This window comes from Oncorhynchus mykiss, chromosome 8 (assembly GCF_013265735.2).
Source record: "Oncorhynchus mykiss isolate Arlee chromosome 8, USDA_OmykA_1.1, whole genome shotgun sequence".
Classification (NCBI taxonomy): Eukaryota; Metazoa; Chordata; class Actinopteri; order Salmoniformes; family Salmonidae; genus Oncorhynchus; species Oncorhynchus mykiss.
Genome location: NC_048572.1, coordinates 55815384 through 55841072, shown reverse-complemented (window position 1 = coordinate 55841072; position 25689 = coordinate 55815384). Strand labels below are relative to the sequence as shown.

The window sequence follows — 25689 nt, the reverse complement described above, 5'->3', positions numbered from 1 at the left end:
CTGTCCCACGCTGAGGTGATTGGTGGACGTGTTATTGTTTGACCAGCAGGGATATTCTGTACCTATGAGCTCACTGTTGAACGTTCCACTGACATGAGAGAAAGACGAGCACATAGACATGGATATTGCATCGACTACTGTACAACACCATTGAACATCTATGGGTGGGGTCTAGAGTGGCTAGGAAGACGTTCCACACCGCCCATACAAGTGAATGCATTCGATGTATAATTATTTTTATTTTTTTAAACATCAATGATCGAAGATTTATTGAGCAGTTAATCTGACCAAATAGACCACCAACCCAAAGCAAGGTATCACACAATTCAAACAATTTGGCGACATAGCTCAAAATGGCATTCCTGGAAATGGGCAGACAGAAATGAATACACTGAGCACCGAGGAGAAAACAGGCAGAGAGAGAGAAGCCGCAAGTGAAAAAGTGAAAAGACAAGGGTTAGATATTGCTGCACTGTCAGAACTAGAAGCACAAGCATTTGGCCACACTCGCAGTAACATCTGCTAAACACGTGTACTGTACGTGACCAATAAAATAGAAATATAGAAATATCATGACTCTCTGTCACGTTATGCCTTGGATTCCATTCAATCAGAAACAGATTTTCATGCCAATATTCGAGAATCCGCATTAAGAAAACATGTGTATTTTCAGACTAGCAGTGGTGTTTCAACCAAACCACGGAGATAGATAGAGGACTCATCTTTATATCTGTGCCATTATAGCGCCCATGGCAGCGCCATTGAGGCTGCAACCCATAGGAATCCCGACCCAGTTCACTACTTTGACTACTTTAAAATGTCAGAAACATCGTGGAAGCCCTCTATGGTGCTGCCCACACTAAAATGGCCTTTTGGACACAAGAGGTGTCCATCATTCCCTATACCCCAAAAAGGACTCGTTGCTGATAAAAATCGGTGTGTGATGACGTAGTGCACACAATAAATGTACTTTTTCGCTTAACTTTTAAAGCACCGAATAAAAATCTAAATGTGTTTTCCATCGCATTTTCAAGTCCACTGTAGTTTTGTCACACAAACTGTTGCATTAAATAGCAAACGTGCCTACTCTCTTGCCAGTGCCAGTACACTGTGAGTAGGCTGTGCGGGTAGGCTAGTCTTCACCAATTAGATTACTATGGATAAGAGCGAGGATATTTGCATTTATCAAATGAGAGTCAAGCATTGATCATCATGTCACCAGAATAAGAGCCCCGATATTTATTGGAAAGAAGCATCAAGATCACCGTGCACTTTCACCACCCTGTGAAGTTCATCAACATTAATTTCATCTGTAACCTAATAAACTGCATAGTTTCCTGAGTCACAGTGGGAGGAATTCACATCATATCATCGCGTGACTGGCAAGTTTACTTCTTCCGTATGATGGTTATTATATTAATATTACATAAATATTTGCGCATAATGGCATTACCACACCATTTCTCACATAATTAATTTTCTCGGTGTCTGTTCACTTCTGTCAAGGTCAAGGAAGAGCAAAGCAAAGATTGTTTTCTTTGTAAAGTAAAAAAAAAAATCTAAGAGAAGCTTTGTTTCAGTGAGATGAAGAGAGAGAGAGAGCATATGGCTTTCTCGACGTTTCAATTAAGCCCACCAGTCATTGAGAAGTGTTACTTATGACACTTGCACTGTTGCTATTGGTGTAAAGGCAAGCTGCCAATCATGCGTAACCCTGGCTCCGGTCAATCCCCACACACTGTACCTGACTGCCGCGTTGTGCGGGACAGAGCACTGTCCACTTGAGAAGTATAGTGAATTTGAGAATTTGAGCCACCAAGGCATTTATAATCCATATCCTGCCTTTGTTCACTTATATAACTGGTGAGTGTTATTGCTATTTTCTCAAACCGTTACTTTTTGTTTGGCAATGTTGTAGAATTTGGCCATGAGCGCACTGATACCTGACATGGAGAATAGTTTAACTTATACGTTATATTAACTATGCAATACGGTATACCTTTGTATAGGTTTTAACCTATGTACGGTGTACTTTTGAATGGTTGCAACATCATTTCACTGCTATGTTCAATTACTCTTTTTTTTATGCGTGACGATATAAAACAATTGGACAGGGTGACTGCGGGGTCTCCATTAATCCCTTAAAGCTTCGCTTAAACCTTTTCAGTTTTCACCATCTGTTGGGTGCATTCAGAACCTGTCATGGCATGCGACGGCATGGGGATTCAATGTCATTTTATAGGTACTTTTACTTGGGACACATTTTTTGCATGCATGCGACAACTGCACACTCACAAGCTATTCTAATGTAGTACTTTGGGAAAAAAAATACCATAATAGGCGTGGAATACACAGTACTTCTGTTTCATTCTTTGTCCATGATTTGTGCATTCAGGCTATATTATTGACAAGCGCTTTGCTTGAGCCCTTATCAGTCCTCTTTGCTCCTGGAAAGAAATATACACCCATCAAATAACAGCATGAAGGAAGAGTGCACATTTAATTGTTTGCTACATTTTGAATACTGCTCGACTATCGTCCATGTGCCATTTTGAAAGCCATGTGTCCACACAATTATTGTTGTGCAAGCAGATGCCCTAGCAGATTTGCTGCCTGGATAAGTCACCAATGATCAGCTTAGGGCAGGCAGCTTAGAAGGAACTGACCATCACAGTTTGGAGCTTCCACTCTTCACTATGTGGAGAGATTGAAACACAGCCGATTGTTCTGCGCGGGTGCTGGGGATCCGAGTATAAAGAAAAGCAATTAAGAGTCTGCATATTGCTGTATAGTGTACTTAGCTACCAAGTGTGATCGGGGCCCGACTCTAGCCTTCTGGGGGCCTTGCACGAGATTTGGTTGGGGTGCTGACATGGTTAATTGAGTGACGGTCAGTGACTGACAACAACAGAAAAATCGCCCTGGGGCCCTAGGTGACCGCTTATGCCTGGAGTGTGAGGTATCAGGCCAGGTAAAAAAAAATGCTGTTGTTTAGGTCTTTCATTAGGTCTCACATTTTCTTAGACTTCTCAGAAGTGATAACCTAAGGGTCAAAAGGGTGTCCAGCCTAATTAGTCACACGTATATCACACACTTCACAATGCTGACCAGGGTTGGGGTCAGTGAGTACCATTTTAATTTTCCAATTCTTGAATGTAATTGTTTATGCTGCAAGCTGATGCACAGAGTTGTGTGATGATGATACGTGTTGTAATCAGCATTGGCATAACTGGCCCTATGCCACATGACATTATTGAGTCACAAAGGCTTCAGGTCAATAACCTGTAGCACTGTAGCTACAACGACCATAACAGCAGCCCAAATGTTTATACATTTGTAAATGAAGGACAATAACTGTACTTCAGTTCTAAATATCACCTGTTTGCTTAGCTCTGTTTTCGAAGAGACAGACACACATTATTTGCAGCAGAATGCAGCACTCGCTATTTCGACCTGCTATTTTTAGACAGCGCTTCACTATACAAGCATGCAATGCAAGAGGCGTGGTTCGGCCAGCTCATTCCTCTATGTACAGTATGTAGATGCCTCACCCCATTTTTTCCCCCATGGGAAGCATTGAGTGTTGTGTGGTGAAAGGTGGCAACTGGTGCTCCTCTGGCATATTGTGTTGGTGAGGACATAATGATGGGAGCATCTTTCTCATGTTCTACCACAGTGCTTCCCACCCCTTGGCTTGATGTCAAGGTATTGTCTGAGTAGCACCGTACCTCACCCAGCCTCAGTAATGTTGGGTGGAGACCGGAGACATTGGATGTGATTATACATACAAGATATAGCTCCTCATTGCAATCATTCTCTGATCTGACAGAATGCCATTCCATTTGGACTTCATACAGTTGAGGCTCCTCAGAGGAGGAAGGGTAGAACCATGTGAATTTCATTTTTTTTTTTAAATAGTGATTTATTAAAAACGTTATCCTTTTTAGATAAAACTATACTAAATATATTGGGGCAGCAGGTAGCCTAGTGGTTAGATCGTTGGACTTATAAGCGAAAGGTTGCAAGATCGAATTCCCGAGCTGACAAGGTAAAAATCTGTTGTTCTGCCCCTGAAGAAGGCAGTTAACCCACTGTTCTTAGGCTGTCATTGAAAATAAGAATTTGTTCTGAACTGACTTGCCTAGTTAATTAAAAAAATATTCACGTCACCAAATAATTTATTAATGCAATGAAGGTTTACAGTGGCCTCAGCAGCACTTTGTATGATAGCACCATGGTGTAGTCGGAGGACAGCTAGCTTCCGTCCTCCTCTGGGTACATTGACTTACAAAACCTAGGAGGCTCATGGTTCTCACCCCCTTCCATAGACTTTCACAGTAATTACATCCTCCAACCTATCAGAGCTCTTGCAGCATGAACTGAAATGTTGTTCACCCAATCAAAGGATCAGAGAAGGATTCTAGTACTAAAAGCATAAGCTACAGCTAGCGCTGCAGTGTATAAAATGTGGTGAGTAGTTGACTCAAAGAGAGAGAAAGACAATAGTTGATGAGTTTTTAACAAATTCATTTCTTCAAAATTAAGGAGAAGCAAGAGAAAGAGATAGCTATATTTGGTCGTATTTTTTAAACTTTCACTTAGCTAGCGAATGCAGCTAGCTTGTTTAGCCTACACAAACACTCAGCTCAAACAGAGAGGGATGCTATGTTAGCTAGCTGGCTATGGCTATCCAACACTGGAAATCTTCCAAGTCAAGGTAAGCTTTTGGTTTTATTAATTTATTGCCACCGGGGCCTACCGGTGTAACTGCTAAACTGCTTTCTGACTGTGCACTGTACTGCATGATTGTAGTGGGTTTACTAATGCATTAGTTCTAGCAGCTATGTTGACTATGGCGTGACAAGGATGTAGGCTGTGTGTAGCAGTTAGCGATCATGATATGAAGGTTTGGCTTGGAAGGTTTCTTTTTGCCTGGTCACAGACAGCTGATGAGTTGTGTGCTGAAGTCAACGAGCGAAGGGAAACGGTGACAGGGACGAAGGGAAAAGGTGAGAGGAGGAGAGCACGTAGATAGTAGCTAGAAGGAATTATACATACAATAGGCAAAGTGATCATGGTGTTTTTATATGGCCACTATGAAAGTGAAATGTGTTTGCATGTGATCAGGGCTGTATTCATTCTGCCGATTGTATTGAGAAACATTTCTTAAATGGAAGCAAACGGAATGAAATGGGGATAAGTTTGTCCAATAGAAACTCACATCTGCAACTGTTGGACTAATCATTACACTTAGATCAGCTAGATGCAGGCAAGTGTGTGCAAAGCTGAATTGAATGTGTCGATGTCATTCACCTTAATTACAAAACATCCTCTCAACCTGTGCAGCTACGTTGTGAATGTTCATTCATAGGCTAGGTTATAAAACCTCATAATGGCTACAGGGAAAATTCAAGTATCGTTTAGTAGCCTAAACCTATCGATGCTACATTGACCAGGGTGAATGGAATACGAATGACAGTCATCCAATATGCTGTAATACAAATAAGGCCATGCTCATTAAAAATATAATTCTCCCTCATCTTAAACTGCACCGACTGCCAGACTTTGGTCTGACTCTCTCATTCTAGTTTACTAGAATTAGATCGTAGCGGGTTTACCAAATACTGTTCTATCCTCATCTGGCCCTAGACTGAGAAGTATGATGTGGTGCATCTGGGTCTGCTCGGATCAAAACATATTGACAATGCCTGGACACAATGCCTGGACACAATTCCTATACACAATTCCTGGACACAATGCCTGGACACAATGCCTGGACACACCTACTACGGGGGTTCAAAGGCACTTCAATCTTTTGTCTTTCCCATTCACCCTCTATTTCTCAATTGTCTCAAGGCTTCAAAATCCTTCTTTAAATCTGTTTCCTCCCCGTTATCTACACTGATTTTCAGAATTCCCTGTTAGAGGACTAGCAGAATCAGAAAGGAATAAGCAGTTATGTACAGATTTTTTTTGGACAGTATCTGGAAGACATCTGTTTTATGTTCGTACCTCTATGTGAATAGCAGATGTGGAGGCTGCTGCTGTGTCATCCCATTAAGGGGGCTATCTGTCTGAGGACATAGCCTGGCTGGAATATCTGTGGGGCATGGTGAGAGACAGGGGGAAAAAGTGTCAGGAGATCAGGGAGGTGCTGGCATGCCTTTTCAGGCCCATAGGTCATCCCTGTCACTATCACCACACATAAGCACAACAGAAGCACCCCTGACAGAATGTGACAGAGTCCATAAAGTCCATGCATTTTTGCACCTTGTGATGTTTGTAAGTATGCGTATCATCACACCAGTTGACTTGCTTTACTATATCTATACCACTCCCAATTGATATGGCGAGTTTGGAGACTCTTGCCTTGTAGGCCAGAACATTTCTGGAGTAAGATCTGAGGGGTTTGAATGCCTTGCTCTCTCAGACCAGAAATACAGTTGAGTGTTTTAGTGGCTAGACCAGACTCTTGTTTCAGGTCTGATCAGGTAGGCTAAAACCCAGACCTGGGTTCAAATACTATTTGGGGTATTTAAATAAGTATTTATATATTTTATATTTAAATACAACCTCCTGTGTCTGTGACATTGTGGAAGTCAAACCCTTTTGTTCCGGGTCAAATTTGTCAAGTCACTCTTTCAATCACCACTTGCGCTTATCCTGTTTTTAACAGTTGAAGGGATAGTTCACTTTGAAGACAAGTCGAAAATAATCTGAATCCCTTTAACTTTCCCTCTCAACCCATAGTGAAGCTCTATACAGTGTATACAGGATTGTATGTGCCAAATGATCACTTTTTAGATACTGTTTTTATTCTAGTTTCTCTATTAAATTTCCTCCCCTCACTTTTCAATTTCTTTGGTCCAGGGTCAGTATGGAAGAGGCAGAACTGGTAAAGGACCGACTCCAAGCAATAACGGTAAACTGACCTGGAATCAGTCTGGTCCTCTTACAGCAAATCAACTTCTGAACAATACCTGTTTTTCAGTACTGTAGCAAGATTCATAACTATATTGTATCTGCAGGATAAGAGAAAAGTCCAAGAAGACATTGTTCATAAAAAGCTGGAAATAGACCAGGAGAGGTTAAAGCTTCAGCACTTAAAGGTACAGTAAGATAATGTGATGACGTGATCAAATTATAGTTACTTACTGTCATATAGTCAGACCACATAATTTCAACAACATTGGATGAATTCGTAAGTCAACATCTAATGACAGTGAGAATTCCAAGCACCAAGGCTTTCTGACAGTTTGATATTTTATGGTCACTGCAGTTGAGCAGTCCATTAAAATACATATCAGCGTGTAAAAAAATAATGAATGTCTCAGGACACTTAGGCCGACACTTAAGCCGTTCCTTTCCTCTTCTGCTTTGAACAGAAAAAGTCTCTGAGGGAACAGTGGCTCATGGATGGAACGAGCAACCAAAGCCCACAGCAGAGAGAGACTTTGAGGGGAGATCAACAACAAACTAAACTCCTCCAGACCAGCATCCACAGGTACAGTAAGCCGAGACAACTCATACTCCATTTGAGCATGTATAAACTGATCTATGTTTACATTGCTGGTTTAACATGGCTGCCTGATCGAACATAGGCCGTATTATGTTGAGAAATGCTTTTAGCAACAGTTGGTTAAGTGTTATGTGAAAGTGCTGGTTAGTGTTATAAATCTTACTCATTTAAAACATCTGTTCCGCTTACAGTCAAGTGTTGCTTTTACATGGGGATGCCTGTTCTATTTATTTGATTTCTATGCTCAAGAGACAGTCACTGCATCAACACACTGAAGACAACATGTATTGGACAGTCTGTGGTGAAGGGCAGTCCATCCATTGTCCAGTTAGACCTAAATCCCTTAGATGTGTACCAATTTGACCAAGTGGCAGTCAGTGCATTCCCCGAAAACCCTAAGGTGCTGGTAATAAGACAACAGCAGAGTGATCTTTAGGTCCACCAACTCCAGTAACTGAGACTTTTTTAACCTAATGAAGACCACCTAGGATTGAAACAATTGTCATTATTAAAAGGTGGCATAAGGAGTGATATAGTGTTCAGGTCTTTTTTGTTTCTTTAGTAAGAGAGAAGGACATCTCCAAATAGTCTCATTCTGCACTCCTCCCTCCACTCAATGGACACTTGTTAATATTTCACAGAGTAGGTGCCATTCTGTTAGGGTGGTACCACTTTGGGATAGTGTCATTTGGACTGTAGGTGTCAAAGTGTCACGCTTGTGCCAGTTGGCTGGGACGGCACAGCGTTGATGGGGTTGGCAGAGGAGGGATGCCGGGGCCGTTGACCTCAGGTCTGTCTGATGCCAGCCATGATCAGTTTGCCAATTTACACCTTTGACGAGACTCCAGTCAGAGCAGAAAGTCTTCAGAAGATGAGAAAACAGTCAGCTCACCAATCCTTTTCCTTTTCCTTCTCCGCGAGGTGATATGACCTTTGAACCCTCTTCGTCTGGGCTTGCAGGATGGAGAAAGAGATTGAGGCTCTGGAGAGGGAAGAGACAATGATTTCGAAAAATGAGGGCTTCATACTGAAGAGGCTGAAAGCTATCGAGAAAACACCTGAGGAGATAATAAAGGTACTTGGACGGTACGGTACTTATTGACATTGAGCTATTTCTGTCTTAGATGTTTTCGCTTTGGCCACAATGAGAGTACTGTAGATGTATATCTAACACGGTTGTATCTGAATGTTTTATTTGAGGTTGCTGACTTTTAGTCTCTTTGTTTTATGTGATCTTATAGGACGCAAAGGAGAATTTCCAAGAAGGTAAGTCCTTTTCCTAGCTTGCTGATTACGTTTTTGTGATCGTAATTATTGGCACCGTTGACAAAGATGAGGAAAAAAGACTGTACAAAACAGATAATACAAATCGTAACCTTGGGACTATAAGGTTATATCTGTACAAAGCATAGTTCTGAGATATAAGGCATTAACGTTTTCACATCCCAGATCTCAGAACTGTTTTGTAGTGAATTCTTCTTTCATAACCCATATCCACACCTTAAAGGTACCTAAAGTGCAGAGTATCGAAATCCTGAGACAATTGTAAATTAGTTTTTTGGGGGGTGGGTGCAATCGCAGATAGAATCTTATGGCTCTGAAATGTCAATCTGGTTTCAGCCATTATACCTTTATTTCAACAAGGAACACAGACTGAGACCAAGGTCTCTTTTACAGCTGGGCCCTGCGTATACATGTTTACACATACAGTTTCGGTACAATGATTAAGAAATTACACAAGACAAACAAAACGATCACAGATAACACAAAAAAAATACTACAGCAGACTGTTACATTTACACATACTTTATAGGTTATTCCCCTAATAGCACAATAACTTGTATTACCCAAAGCAGTTACAAGCAATACAAAAATCCTCCAATAAATGTTTAAAATGGGCAAGGGGGACAAGAGTCAAGTTTAAGTTTGGACTGCAGGCGATTCCATATGCAAGGAGCGTAAACACAAAAAGGCAGCCATACCCAACTCTGTGAAGATTGCCGGGGCCTCAAGTGTGATCCACGCTTGAGACCTGGTTTTATAAATTATAATTATAATGTTGATGAGTGATGATAAATAAGATGGTAGTTTATTCAGAAGTGCTTTATAGACAAACAAGAGAGCATGTTGTTCTCGTCTCACGGACAGCGAAGTCCAACCCACATTTTGATATAAAACACAGCGGTGAGTTCTGTAGCTAGCACCCGTAATAATGATGATTATTGATTATTATGATTATTATGTGCAATGATAAGTAGCATCCAGCGGTTTAAGTGTGGATGCCGTAGCATGCATGTAAATAATATCCCCATAATCTATAACAGACATAAAAGTAGCTTGCACAATTTGTCTTCTATTTGTGGAGGACAAACATATCCCTGTTTCTATAGAGGAAGCCTAGCTTGATTTTTTTGCCGTTTACAAAGTTCATCAATATGCATTTTAAAAGGCTGTTTATCATCCAGCCAAATCCCTAAGTATTTATATGCAGAAATCTGATTTATTTGAGAGCCATCTAAACTCGTAAGTGCAAGTGTATTTTCAACCAACTTGTTGGACCTATTAAAAATCATAAAATGTGTTTTCTTAGCATTTAAAACAAGTTTCAACTGTAAAAATCGGTGTCCAGCTGCGATAATGCTTGGTCAGCCATTGAAGCAATAGAGTACATGATAGTGTCATCAGCATATAAATTAATTTTACACTTTCTTACCTCATCACCGATATTGTTTAAGTAGAGAGTGAACAGTAATGGACCAAGTATAGAACCTTGTGGGACCCCTTTAACCAACTCCACTGGCTCCGATTGGATGCCGTCGACTCTAACAGCCTGGCTTCTATCCGTTAGATAGTCATGAAACCAATGACAGGTATCCCATCCCAGTCCTATTGACGACAGCTTACCCAAAATTATCGCATGGTCTACAGTGTCAAAAGACAAATCTATGAACAAGGTGGCACAGACAAATCTATGAACAAGGCGGCACAGTACTTTCCATTATCTAGGGCATTAGCAATATCATTTACAACATGTACAGTGGCCGTAGTGGTACTGTGTTTATGTCTGAAGCCAGATTGATTGCTAGAACAAGTATTGTTAACAGTTCAAAGGATTGTAGTTGCCTATTCACCAATGACTCTATAATTTTAGCCAAACAGGAGAGCTTAGAGATGGGCCGATAATTATCCAATTCACTACCATCACCTCCCTTGAGGAGCGGTAAAACAGAAGCTGTTTTCCTACGACTAATGTTTGATTGAAGATGTGCGTCACTGCACTAGCAATGATAGGTGCCACACACTTGAGTAAATATCGATCCAGATTGTCAGCACCTAACGATTTCTTTGAATCTATAGCAGATAAGACCTCATCTTCTGTGACTTTTTGAAAATTAAAAACCGGCTTACTGTTATCCACTTCAGGTGTGGGCTGAGGGGCTGAAACAATAGACTGGTCAGGATCATATTGGCAATTTTTTCTTTAAAAAAGAACACCAGCAGAAATAAAGTGCAAATTTTAGTTGGGTCACTGACGATCCCAGATTCCGATGTAATTTGCTGTGGCAGGGACGTCGAGGTGTTTCCTCGTTTAAGTGAGTTAACGGTTTTCCAGAATTTAGTAGGGATCACCAGCAGACTCTGTCATAACACCTAGATCTTGCCTTTTTTATTCCTCCCGTCCAATTATTTCTCAATTGCCTAAAAAGCAGCCAATCAACTGTTTCACCAGTTTTCCTCGCCAAGGCCCATGCTTGATTCTTTTGCTGGAAAAGGATTTTCAAATCAGAGGAGAACCAAGGATTAGTTACATTTTTTACCCTAAGTCGCTTTAACAGGGCGTGTTTAACAGCCATGGAGGTAAACATTTATGAAAAGAAAGAGAACACTAAAACTGGGTCCATTATGTAGTTTGTGGATAAAAGCTCTGAGTAATAAAGGTCATGGATAAAGGCTTGCTCTGAGAAGTGTTTATAGTTTATCTTTAGAATTATACGGGGGTCAGGTTTTTTTTTGCCTGATACATGCAATAGGGCAGTGGTCACTGATGTCATTTGCAAATAACCCACAAGCTATATATTAGTGAGGTGTATTTGTTAAGATAAGGTCTATTAATGTAGATGTTTCCGGGTCTTTTGGATTAGGATGGATAGGTATAGGTATTAGTTGAGTAAGATTTAGTTCGTTACAAATGTCTATTTAATTTAAGCGATGCTAGCATCAGCCAGTCCAGATTGAGATCTCCGATAATCCATCATTCAGAGATTGCATAATAAGACATTAACTCAAACAATTTGCATAGAGCAGATACCGTAGCTGAGGGTGGGCGATAAACTCCCGCTAGCGTTAGCGTTAATAGTGCATTATGAACAAGGACCCCATTTAGAACTAAGCATTCATACTGTTTCAGGAACAGAAGTAGAAATTGACACAGTGACATCTAGGTTGCATTTAACATATATAGAAATACCTTCACCTCTGTAGACATTGTACCCAGCTAACAGAACATCTGAGTTTGGAACAGAGAAACAGAGCCAGGATTCAGATGTAATCAATATGTCAGCATGTGATTGTCAGACCAGTATTTCAATTAAATCTAACTTTTGGATCAAGCTTCCAGCATTCAAATGAATAATTCTAGGCCACTATTTTGAGAGCTCATATCAGAAGGAGCATTCAAGGTAATATTAGATGAGCGATGCTTCCTCGTGTAACTACTGACGGGCCTGAGTTGGATGGAGACGAGATTACATCTAACAATACCCCTCTGCCTGGGCGAGGAAGTGGCAACACGGTACCTTGACAATAGTGTAACAATAACATAAAGTCCATCAAAAGTTTAATCCATGTTATCAGCACCTGTAGTGCTATTTAAAGCTGGGAGGGGAACAATGAATATAGTCTGATGTGGAATCGACCAATTCCGAGTATCAACCCCCATGGCTGTATATTCTCACATGCTCTGTATGAGACTATAGTGAGAGCCAGGTTTGAGGAGAGAATGCTTGTACCATACCTATTCAGATGTAATCCATCCCGGAGAAATACATTTGGTCGAATAAAATTGTCCATAAATTGTATGCTTATTGAACAACAATAACCTTTAAGCCAGATGTGTAGCTGGCGTATACGACTGAAATTATTATCCTTAGAGCGTGGAGATGGGAGTCGACCTGAAATAATGCATTGTTAACCTGATTGGAGTAGAGTATGAATCAGTGATTTAGTCCCTTTTAAGTTGCTCAGATTGATGTAGTTTAATATCATTTGTCCCTACATGGACTGTGATAGCTGTAGCAGCCGGGTGTTCACTAATGAGTAGCGGTAACATACAGTCAATGTCCCGGATCCAGGCACCCGGGTAACAGATGGTCTCTGTTTTCCTAATAGAAACATTTTGGATCATGGATGAGCCCACAATAAGGACAGTGGGACTGCTGCTTGGTAATTTTCTTAAGTTGCGTCTCTCTTGAGTTATCTTCCTCCTAGAAAGTTGTTTGGGCCTAGTTGTAGAGCTGTGTCGTTGTAAATTGTTTAGATGGCGTGGGTTCACTTGCTTCCGGGCAGAGTTGTTTGTTCCTTTGGGGCCAGCGGCAGAGACCTCCGACTCTTCCAATACCCGGTATCTGTTTCCCAGTTCCAAGGCATCACTTTGCCTTGGCGTTTTCCTGCCAGGATTTTTTGGTTCTGTATAATGATCCATGGCTCCTGAGGCAGAGCAGAAGGAAATGGAGCAGACCGGATGCTTGAGTATAGCTCCCTGTCATGGCCAGGGCTCTTCTAACGGGATCAAAGTTTGTCTCACAGCTGCAGGCTCTTCCCGAGGACGCGGTGACAAGCCATGGGCAAGTGGCTTCGTTTACCACGTTTTTGGCAGACTCAAGCAAAGAGTCAATCAGCTGTTCATCTTCTTTAATCTGATGAAGAATAGACACTCTACCCTCCAATTCAGCAATTTTCTGGGATAGTTGCTGGGAATTGGCACATCCAGGGGTGAGTATGGTCATTATTCCGAGTTGTTAGCTAGCAACGCTAACTAGCTTTGGTGTGGGGGTAGGCCCAAATCGAGCTAATACGCTAGCCAGCATTACGGAGCTACCGCAAGTCCAATACTGAGTCATCTAGCTATTTCCTTAGTCTGGATAAGTCGATGAGGAAGGTTCTAGGTTCTACAAGGTTCTATAAGGTTCTGACACTTAGACATGTTCAGTTTTTAAGAAAACTGTAGCTATTTGAATACATAAATGATCGAATAACAATATTGGACCAAGATTGAACACATAATCAAATACATAAAATGTATTATGATCATCAGGCTTGTGATTGGATGGAAGATAGAGCCTTGTTAAATGGGTTTATGCAGATAGAACTTTCTAGTTTTAAAATGTTTTCACTTAAAGGGATTCTTCGGGATTTTGGCAATGAGCCCTTTATCTACTTCCCCAGAGTCAGATGAACTCGTGGATACCATTTGTATGTCTACACGTCCAGTTTGAAGGAAGTTGCTAACTAGCGCTAGAAGTCTAGTCATTGGGCTAACAATGGCTCGCAAAACTAGCTCTAACTTCCTTCATACTGGACACAGAGGTATAAAAATGGTATCCACGAGTTCATCTGACTCTGGGGATATCGATAATTTTTGACAAAAATGCCAGATGGAACCTTAGGCCTCGAAATACTGAGCTATATTGTATGCTCCACATTTTAACATTTATTTAATATTTATATATTCATACAATTGCTCAGAGAAAGAGATTTTGTTTGAAAAGTATATCTTTTTTTCTTTAAAGATGGGAATCCAAATTATGGCACCACTGTTCCCTTTTACACAGTCGTACTCTCACGACTTCGATTGAAGAACTAGAATCACGCCTGACAAGGCCAATGAAATCCGCGCCTGGCTGGAAGCCTCTCCTTCCACAGGTGATAACCCTGTGGCTTGGATTCATTTTTTATGCACTTCCCCTCAATGTGAGCAGGAATGATTCACACAAAAAAAAAGTTTGCGGCAACTAAACTGTCCCTTTGTGGTAGAGCGTGCTCACTTCCTGGATGTTGTGTGCTGGAGTTTGTATTTGTTCTCCTAGTTTCCTAACCACAAACCAATTATGTATTCTTTCGGATTGCATGGCCTGGCTGTAGCAATGAGTAAAATGGTTCATGCAAACAATGAAGGCAAACGAGCCGAGTTCGTGACCATGCCCAAATGACTAAAAAGATACTCATGTTTGTTGTCTTGCATGTCTCCCATACCTCAGGTGAGTTTGAGTTGCGGGACACGGAGATGGATTGGGTCTTTGGTCAGAGCAAATGTCTTGTCTGCCTGGGCATGCAGTAGTTTCCTGCGCTCAACCAGGATCCTGTGCACACTGTCGCCGGTTACGGGAGGCTACTTGAAGATGGGAGGCTACCCCCACCGCCTGTGTCTGACTTGGTCGAGCACCGCTTGACTCTCTTCCCAGACTTGTCGATGCAGGGTCTGGTCCTACCTTGATGATCAGGTCCTATGTAGACTTTCAAGCTAGCTAAACTGAAAACAACAGCGCTCTATCTTCGCACCAAGTTTGAAAAAAATATATTTTTCTCTTTGGAAGAGCGGGCTCTTTCGGCATGGAGCGGGTAAAGCATGCCTCTGTTTAATGCAGCGTGCCAGAATAGTTATTCCACTGTCAAGAGAAATGTCATGCATGTTAATATATGTTAATTGCATGCAAATAAAGATAAAGAAAGTCTTCTCTACCACATCCACAACGAAAGCACAATCATGGCCTCTGAGTCCCAAGTGCAGGACTTCTGTGAGAGGTCTCTGTTATGACTAAATTCAACACAAAACTAACGAGGAAGTCGCTGCGGTGTGGAGAGCGTGTCACGACTTCCGCCGAAGTCGGTCCCTCTCCTTGTTCAACGGCGTTCGGCGGTCGACGTCACAAGCCTTCTAGCCGTCACCGATCCACTTTTAATTTTCCATTTGTTTTGTCTTTGTTTTCTACACACCTGGTTTCAATTCCCCCCATTACATGTTCATGATTTAACCCTCTGGTTTTCCCCATGTTTGTGTGCGTGTTTGTTTTATTGTAAGGCTGTGTCTGACGGCTGGTATTATTGTTGCCGGGTTTTGTACTGTGCTGCGGTCAAAGAGGCTAGCCTGCCTAGCTTAGAATAAAAAGCCTCCCTGCTAACGTCAGCTAGCATGCATAACTTCCAGCTAATGAAACGTATTAGCTTCCCCCGGCATAATGGCAGCTCCTATTTCCAATTCCTGGAGTTGGAGGGAGTGGAGGAAGCAGGGCAAGTCCGAGGAGGAAGCAGCCCCCGAGCACTTGGTTCAGGTAAACCCCCGGAGGGAGGGTTTGAGCTACCAGTGTGCCCTTCCACAAAAAGATTGCTATGACAACAGTGCCCGCACATTTGGTTGCAGCCAAACAGGATAATACGTCAGCCATTGCCGGAGCCCCTTGTGCCCGTAAGGGGGCCAGGCTTAATGCAGGCTATACAGTCTCACAAGAGCACAAAGTATATGTTGGAAGCTTGTCCATGTTTAATGCCCCCTCTGTTACCCCGTGTTCCATGGTGTTCACAGGGTTCAAGGGGCATATTAATCTCCCCAGGGTAAGAGTAATAAGTTGGGCGATTCACTCTCTGCTCACAAGGGGGCACCCCTCCTCCATATGTGTCTCATTACTTGGCTTCAATTCTGATTCCTGCCTGTAGCTCACTAGACCCTATGAGGTATCTAGTGATACAGGTTATAGTCTCTATAGGCGATTGGTTCTTGATAGCGGAGTTGATGGAACGAGCAGGGTTGAACACAACCATGCTATTATCCCACAAACATTCTCTGTGGATCATATGAACCCCTAAATGAGCTGTCTGTCTCCAACTCAACACTTTTCATTCCTGGGAATTAGATTAAATGACAAATCACCCTTGTCTGTTACCACAGAATGGGTCAGTTTTTCAGTGCTGTCTGTCCCATCCCCGGCTAGGTTACAAGACGCTTAGTCGCCAGTACCTATGACTGGTTAGCAGGGTAACCTCCATGATAACAGATTCTCCCCTGGGTCTATTTTTAATGCGTGTGGTCCAGCACTGGGTGCCAGCCGGTTACTGGAACTCAGTTTACTTTCTAAACCGAGTGAAGCTTGTTGTGACAACAGTACCCCCAAGTGACACTGCCAATTGGGGTACGTCACTGATAGCCAGAGCCCTTGTACCCAGAGTGGGCTGTGCTTTAAGCAAACTGTGGCACAGAAAACACAATTTTTTTCAACCCTAGCCTCCACAGGGTTCATGGGTGTTGAAAGTGTTGTGTCTCCCTCATGTAAGTTCAATTAAGTGTCTCTTCTCCGTGTTCAGACACACGGTTGTCAAGAGTGGCGGAATTGGAAAAATAACCATTGTCTCCCAGTCCACCAGGTGGCGTCTCGCCCCTTCAGATGGCACTTCACAGGAGGCGCACTGACTGATCTGACCATTGGCATGTGACGTTGGGGTACGAGCTCACATTTGTTGTGTGTGTCCTGCGCTTCTGCAGTATTATCACATCGACTGGTCCCCGAGATCTCAGTGCCCGCTTTGAGGGAGAAAATATCCTACCTTCTCCAGAAGCAAGCTTCAAAATGGTATATCGTATACTGTAGTTGGAGGAAACATGGGAAAGTTATGCTGCTTTAAAAGTTAAAAAACCCATTATCCCACTAAAAGACAAGTAGGAGCAAATGTCCTGTAAAAGATTTTGATGAGATTTTCACACTAAGAGAGTTCTTCCTTGTTACCCCCATTCAGCACCATTCACAACCTCTTAAGCCTTAGCCCCACCCCACATGCTTGTAAATGTGAGTCAGCATGGAATTGTCCTCCAGAAATAGGTTTATCTACTTAAACCCAGCTAAATTCAGGGCAGCAATGCTTTTGAGAGCTACAGCAACACTTTTGCAGTTGCCCATAGCTACAGTGCCTTGCGAAAGTATTCGGCCCCCTTGAACTTTGCGACCTTTTGCCACATTTCAGGCTTCAAACATAAAGATATAAAACTGTATTTTTTTGTGAAGAATCAACAACAAGTGGGACACAATCATGAAGTTGAACGACATTTATTGGATATTTCAAACTTTTTTTAACAAATCAAAAACGGAAAAATTGGGCGTGCAAAATTATTCAGCCCCCTTAAGTTAATGCTTTGTAGCGCCACCTTTTGCTGCGATTACAGCTGTAAGTCGCTTGGGGAATGTCTCTATCAGTTTTGCACATCGAGAGACTGACATTTTTTCCCATTCCTCCTTGCAAAACAGCTCGAGCTCAGTGAGGTTGGATGGAGAGCATTTGTGAACAGCAGTTTTCAGTTCTTTCCACAGATTCTCGATTGGATTCAGGTCTGGACTTTGACTTGGCCATTCTAACACCTGGATATGTTTATTTTTGAATTCCATTCCATTGTAGATTTTGCTTTATGTTTTGGATCATTGTCTTGTTTGAAGACAAATCTCCGTCCCAGTCTCAGGTCTTTTGCAGACTCCATCAGGTTTTCTTCCAGAATGGTCCTGTATTTGGCTCCATCCATCTTCCCATCAATTTTAACCATCTTCCCTGTCCCTGCTGAAGAGAAGCAGGCCCAAACCATGATGCTGCCACCACCATGTTTGACAGTGGGGATGGTGTGTTCAGCTGTGTTGCTTTTACGCCAAACATAACGTTTTGCATTGTTGCCAAAAAGTTCCATTTTGGTTTCATCTGACCAGAGCACCTTCTTCCACATGTTTGGTGTGTCTCCCAGGTGGCTTGTGGCAAACTTTAAACAACACTTTTTATGGATATCTTTAAGAAATGGCTTTCTTCTTGCCACTCTTCCATAAAGGCCAGATTTGTGCAATATACGACTGATTGTTGTCCTATGGACAGAGTCTCCCACCTCAGCTGTAGATCTCTGCAGTTCATCCAGAGTGATCATGGGCCTCTTGGCTGCATCTCTGATCAGTCTTCTCCTTGTATGAGCTGAAAGTTTAGAGGGACGGCCAGGTCTTGGTAGATTTGCAGTGGTCTGATACTCCTTCCATTTCAATATTATCGCTTGAACAGTGCTCCTTGGGATGTTTAAAGCTTGGGAAATCTTTTTGTATCCAAAACCGGCTTTAAACTTCTTCACAACAGTATCTCGTATCTGCCTGGTGTGTTCCTTGTTCTTCATGATGCTCTCTGCGCTTTTAACGGACCTCTGAGACTATCACAGTGCAGGTGCATTTACACAGAGACTTGATTACACACAGGTGGATTGTATTTATCATCATTAGTCATTTAGGTCAACATTGGATCATTCAGAGATCCTCACTGAACTTCTGGAGAGAGTTTGCTGCACTGAAAGTAAAGGGGCTGAATAATTTTGCACGCCCAATTTTTCAGTTTTTGATTTGTTAAAAAAGTTTGAAATATCCAATAAATGTCGTTCCACTTCATGATTGTGTCCCACTTGTTGTTGATTCTTCACAAAAAAATACAGTTTTATATCTTTATGTTTGAAGCCTGAAATGTGGCAAAAGGTCGCAAAGTTCAAGGGGGCCGAATACTTTCGCAAGGCACTGTATACTGTATCTTTCAAAAAATCGGCGATAGCAAATATTAGCTATAAACTGACCACGGAAGAGCCCATTCTGTTATAGACAGAAGCCTGTGACAAGACAGACCAATCAGGGCTCATCTCTCGGCATGTCCAACCACTCCATTATCTCAGCCAATCGTGAATAGCCAGGAAGGATCCTGTCTTTCTCCCTGTATAGCTCAGTGCTTTCTCCTTGGCTCAACTAGGCTGATCATTTAACATTTGTATTAATATTTACAGGTCCCATACAAGTTTGTAATTAAGGCACATGACAGTTCACATGTTCAAAAATATATTTTTTAATGGCCCTACTTTGAAATAGGAACCGGTTTCAAACGCCTCAGATTCTGTAACGGGTCACATATAGGAAATGCTTGGCAGGGCCAACATAGATCTTTGCTCATTGCGAGACTGCTAATTGTCATCTGTTTTTCTCGATGAGGCCTCGGACCCTCCTTTATGCATCCCCCCCCCCCCCCCCCCCCCCCCCCCCCATGGAGATGACTTGGCCCACGTTGGGGAGGGTGCACCTGAAGGGCTTGTCATAGATTTTTGAGGCTCCCCTTTGGCCCAAGCATCCTTGGTTTGCAGAGATTGTCCGTATATTGGGCGAGGTCCCATGGCAACTCCCGTTGCGCAGGGATCAATTATCTCAGGTGCACAGGTAGGTTTGGGTCCCCCGGCCAGAGATTTGGGGTCTGTGGCTTGTGCCCTGGTGGTGTGGTTCCGTCTCAGGCAGGTTTCTTAACCTATTATGCCCACTTGGGATTTAGCTTTGGTTTGGGATGTTCTGTGTTATGCCCCCTTTTGAGCCACTGGAGTCTGTGAATCTGAAGATCAACTCCAACAGAACCTCCTTGCTCGTGGCTTTGGCCTCGGCTAAACACGTTGGGAATCTCCATGCCTTCTCCGTACACCGTTCCTGCACTCCGATCGCTGCTGGCGACTAAGGCGACTAAGGTGACATTGCGTCCTAATATGACCTTCACCCCTAAGGTCATGACTTTGTCCTACAGGTTCCCAATGGTGTGCATGGCCAAAGAGCTCTATTTTCATGTCATCTAAAAAAAAAATCAAATGTCTGAAGTTTTTTAAACGGCATTGGCACTAGGATTGGAACTGGTGCTATGGTCAGATGACATGAAAATAGAGCTCTTTGGCCACGCACACCAGTGATGGGTTTGGCATCGAAAGAAGGATGTGATAAGCAGAAAATAACCCCATACCTAGTGTAAAATATGGTGGTCGATCTTTGATGTTATGGGGCTATTTTGCTTTCACTGGTCCTGCGACTCTTGTTAAGGTCAACGGCATCATGAACTTTACCCAGTACCTGGATACTTTAGTCAAAAACATAGTTGCCTCTGGCAGTAGGCTGAAACTTGGACGCAAGACAATAACCCCAAGCGCACATCAAATTCCACAAATAAATGGTTAATTGACCACATAATCAACATTTTGCAATGGCCATCTCAGTATCCGGACTTGAACCCCATTGAAAGCTTTTGGTTTGAATTAAAGAAGGCAGTCCATAAGAGCACACAAAGGATATCAAGGATCTGGAAAGATTCTGTATGGAGGACTGTTCTAAGCTCCATCCCAATCTGTTCTCCAATCTAAAATATTCCAGAAAAAGGCTCAATGCCATTATTCTTGCAAGGAGAGGGTGCCAGAATATTGAAAACAGGGGTGCCAATAATTTTGACCCCTATCTTTTTGAGAATAAAAATACATTTATTTCTCTGATTAATTGTACCAGTATAGCATAATATGATTTTCCCATTTTGTTGAGCATACAATATAGCTCAGTATTTGTATTATTTATTTTATAGAGTATTTTTTGTTCATCTTTATCAAGGGTGCCAATAATTTTGGGTCATGACTGTATTTGATAAAACATATTACATTATACACATTATCATTGGCAATACAAAAATAAACATTGCTCCTTTTCTTTTTCCAGAGCCAATCCATATCAACCCAGCTACTCCAGATGCCCCAAAGTCCTGCAAACCTCCAATCTCAAAGAAGCAGTCCTTTGAATCTAATAAGGACACACCCAAACAAAGTAAGAAACTTCCTAGTAACATTTATTACAATAATAGCATGTACTGTAGATCTGACAACCCTAATTTTATATAACTTCAACCCATCTCTCTCTCTCCCTTCCTCTTCCACTCTGTCTCTCCTCCCTCTCTCCTCCTCCAGCCATGTTTGCCATGGAGATCAACGTCCAGAAGGATCTCCGTACCGGGGAGACCCGGGTCCTGTCCACATCCACTGTCACCCCCCAGGTGCTCCAGCAGAGAGGGGTCAAAGTCTATGACGACGGCCGCAAGTCTGTCTATGCCCTGCGGTCTGCCGAGTCTCAGCTGGGGGATGGTTCTAACAGAGTGGACGAGCTCAGCGCTATGGAGGTGGAGGTTCTGCTCAGAGCAGCTACAGAGCAGAAGAAGTCTCAAAGCGGCCCACTGGGCCACCAAGGCCATCAGGAATCAGTGTCTGCATTCTCCACCAACTGTGGCCCACAGAGCCACCAGAAGCCAACATTACCTGCATTCTCCACCCCCCGTGGCTCTCGGGGCCACCATGAGCTCAGCCCTATGGAGGTGGCGGAGCAGCTCAGAAAGGGTATAGTGCAGAAGATGCCTCAAAGCGGTGCTTTCCCAAAAGACCACCGGGGCCACCAGGAATCAGTGCCTGCATTCTCCAACACCTGCAGCTGGAGGGCCTCAGTCCCCAACAGACCCCAACAGAGTAATGCTAAAGTCATCCACGAAACCAATGGGAATGGGTATCAGCAAGAGTCGTATAAGCGTGATGTCCTCTCCAGGAAGGAGCTCCACTATATTGACGGAGTCCACAACTCAGGGCTGGAGATTCTTTCCTCCTCCCCTCACATTCCAGTCCATTATTTCATTGGCAGGCAGGATGAAGAGTACTACCAGCCAAACAACGGGTATAACCAGAATCCTTTCTCTTATGGTGTGGAGAAAGGGTTCCCCACCGACGACTTCTACCATAGCCCTAGAGAGAACCCGCGAGGAGGGATGTTTTACGACTCATCAGTTGAAATGGACCTGAGGCCGTCTCCGATCTACCAGGAAGACACGCACTTCAGTATCCTGAACACCATGGACACGTCCGAGCCTGTCACCGCCATCTTTATGGGCTACCAGACCGCAGAGGATGGCAGTGGACGTGGCCTTGGATATGAAGGATCCATCCGGGCCGAGCTTGTCGTCATTGGCGACGAGGATGGGGTGGACGAGAGTAACCCTCAGTTTAACACCTACACCGCGGATGGCTATAACAACCGGGGCTACCATCACTGTCAACCTCAACAGAACTTAATCAAATACATGGCAGAGCCCACAGCTAATTTTAACTCAAACAATGCATCACCGTACACAGCATCAAGGAATGTGGTCTATCCTGGTCAACAGGCCAAAGAGTCACACTACCTGTATTCAGACGGACAGTCCGACGAGGACGGGACAGAGAAGCACTCTGCCCCAGGTATCAGAAAGATTAAAAAGATTAAAAAGAGAACAAAGCCCTGCTGCATGCTCATGTAACCAACCTGCAACTGCTGACGCTACTGTAACTAACAAAGTTCACTTTATATGCTTTGACTGACAGCACTTTTGAGGTCTTTCATTGGCTGGCTAGTGTGTTGAACTGTGTGCTGGTTACTTGGCTTCTTCACTGCATCAGTTTCTCTTTGTCGTAGCCATTGCAACACAGAGTGACCTGAAACTCTCATTCTAATCACAATTTATCACTGTATAAATACATAGTGATGTTGTGTATCCATACGAGAGCTTGTGTTGATGATTGAAGTCAAGGCTAGCTATTCTACCGACTGGTTTTTCTACCTGGAAGGGTACAATTACTAGCTCGCTTTCTCATTTAGCTCAACCCACTACCGTGCCGCGTTGACTAGACCGGCCATCCTAGCTTTCACTGCTTATCGGTCGAGAGCCACACTTTTGTTCATTGCAAGACCAACATAGCGCTAGCTTCCTTCGACTAACATTGTGCTAACTAGCTAGGCTAATAACCCACAAGGAAAATGCTAGCTACGTTCACATTGTTAAAGGATTTGTTTCTCAGGTTAGCACTGTGCTAACTAGCTAGGCTATTAGCCCACGTGGTGAACGCTAGTAATGTTTCACTTTGTTCTCAGATTAGCTATTTTTGTGGAGCCATGGAGCCAAGCAACGGTCAACGATCCCCAATCATGTGCCCTTGCAGATTAGAAGGTTTATTAGTCGCATGCACAGGACTAGCAAGCAGCGCACGGGGGGGAGGGGGGCGGGGAGGGGGCCTGCCTAATGGCTATTCAGCAGCCTGATAGTCTTGGGGTAGAAGCTATTAGCCAATCTGACAGTTTTTGCCTTCTACACGCTCACTGTATAGAAACAAGATAAGATCCTCTTGTGCTTTATCAGCTCCAGTTAATAAAGTAGCTTAAAAAATGACTTTTTCTGCTGCTTCCCCCACTTGAACCGGGTCTGAATCCGACCATTTCTATATGGAACAGGTCTAGTTTTCCTCGCGTCCCTTTGGAATGGGTCTCTATATTTTTTAAATGCATTTATGCATAGTGGGTCTGGGTAGGAAAGCCCTAGGTCCATTTCGGAATGGGTTCAACTTTTTGGAGCCGTGAAGACCTTTAACCACAGGTATGGCTACTTTTTGGGCGCTGTTCAAGGGCATCTCCTTACAGGAGATATGCGATGCAGCTCGTTAGGCATACCTTCATAATTTGACCTGTCTCTCTCCGACAGACATGTTTGATTGGTTCTTAGAGCTAATGAGTTTCCGGGGAATCCCTCGTGATGTATCTCACTCATAATATCAGAGACCCGGGGTTACGCAAGTAGCCTTAAGATTCCTACGTGATGCCAAAGGGATCTTGACTGTTTGTATAATATGTAAAATATAATTTGATATTTTTTATGTTTATTGCTTTTGGGGAACAAAGATAAAATTGACTTTTTTACTGACATTTTGTAAATCACTAGTGTGAATGTATATTGCAAATCAAATTACGCTCTGACTAAATAATTGTTTTGTACTAATTTAATATTAATTATTTGTATGTGTGTTTTCTAGAATCTCTTTTCTACATTACAATGCTGGTATGCCATGACTGTCCTCTGTATACTTACAGTAGTATGCATGATTGCTTGCCCTGTAACTTAAACAATAATTTGTTCATTATTAGCTGGCTTACTTCTCTTGTGTAACAATGAACTGTTTGATTGTGTGTGTATGTGTGTGTGTGCTGCTGAACTCTTTTTGTGTATTTGTTCAATGTTTGCTTTATTTATCATTAATGCATGTCATCACACCAACACTACACACACACACATACACGCACACAACCATGTGTCTAACAACACTCTCACCCCATGTGACAGACAGTGCTAACAACCTCTCTGTCACCTCTCATAATTTTTCTGAGCACACAGACAGACAGTGGACGGTCTGGACCTTAATGATCTTAACGGTCCAGACATCAATCAGATCATTAGACACGGATGTCTCCCGAACTAATATGCTTTTGACACAACTGAGGACATACACCAATCTTAGCTCACCAGTCGTGTGGTTGGTTCAGCCAGTCTTTTTCCTAACAACTGTGTCTGCTTGGTGAGTAGGCTATGGGAAGGTGGGTATTACCAAACTTCACGGAAAGAGCTGGGGTGCGTTCGGTTCTCTTCAACGTTTACTACATTGCGTGACCGTGTGGTCAATATGCCCCACCATATGGTAACTGCCCTCTGGGCCACCATAATCACAACCTGTTTTTAACTGGGCTCTTCTACCATTTCCATTGAATTCAATGTTGCACACCGTTCTGTCATACTGAACACAACCCTGTCCCATACTTTTGTCATGAGGTTATTTTCAGGAGTCACATTAATATAAACATAGCACAACTAATCTGAAGTAGTCCTAACTGAGGTGATATGAGGTGATATGGTAAATGTGTTTCATTTTCTTTTACATTCCCCACAGCTTCAAGTACAAGTATGGAGAAACCTGAACAGTTTGTGTAAAAATACACCATGCAAGACTCAGCAAACCTGCACGTTCCATGACAAGAGAAGAAGAAAACCAACTTTGCACAAAACATTCAACTAACAGTAAAATGCTTCTGAGATGCTAAAACCAGAGCCTTGTATTTGGATAATCCTCAATATATTCTCAATGTAAGGATGTGGCTAATACTGTAAAACATATGTTTGCTCATAACGTTTCCTTACACAGCTGAATATATACTAATGATGTCATTTAGAGAGAAAGAAACCAGCCGAAAAGTAGACTTTTGAATTGAATCTCTGATCTTAAATGTTAAATGTTCCTGAAGATACAAGTGCCTCTGATGTTTACTGTACTCTCTAGCCTTTTATGCTGCTGTCGGCTACTAGTCAGCACTTTTGATATAATAATAAAACCTTTATGGGAGTGCCTCAATGTAATATGCTGTTGAAACTGTAACCTGGGAGCATATTTGTAAAAGCTAATCATGCTAACAAAACAATTAAAAAGCAAATTGTCAGACAAC

General features: G+C 42.6%; 1 protein-coding gene across 1 annotated transcript; it reads left to right on the top strand.

The window, feature by feature from the left end:
* Positions 1-1731: 1731 nt before the first annotated feature.
* Positions 1732-25689, top strand: LOC110530178. The gene is made up of 9 exons (XM_021613046.2): positions 1732-1863; positions 6871-6922; positions 7029-7109; positions 7386-7504; positions 8480-8594; positions 8761-8785; positions 21073-21177; positions 21318-22628; positions 25140-25689. Exons 2-9 carry the CDS (start codon positions 6878-6880, stop codon positions 25178-25180), a joined length of 1842 nt encoding a protein of 613 aa, XP_021468721.2. The 5' UTR covers positions 1732-1863; positions 6871-6877; the 3' UTR covers positions 25181-25689.

Coding starts and splice junctions, on each gene's coding strand:
- LOC110530178 (XM_021613046.2), top strand. CDS start 6,878: ATGGAAGAGGCAGAACTGGTAAAGGACCGACTCCAAGCAATAACG. Junction 7,110..7,385: donor TAAAGCTTCAGCACTTAAAG/GTACAGTAAGAT, acceptor TGCTTTGAACAG/AAAAAGTCTCTGAGGGAACA. Junction 8,595..8,760: donor CACCTGAGGAGATAATAAAG/GTACTTGGACGG, acceptor GTGATCTTATAG/GACGCAAAGGAGAATTTCCA.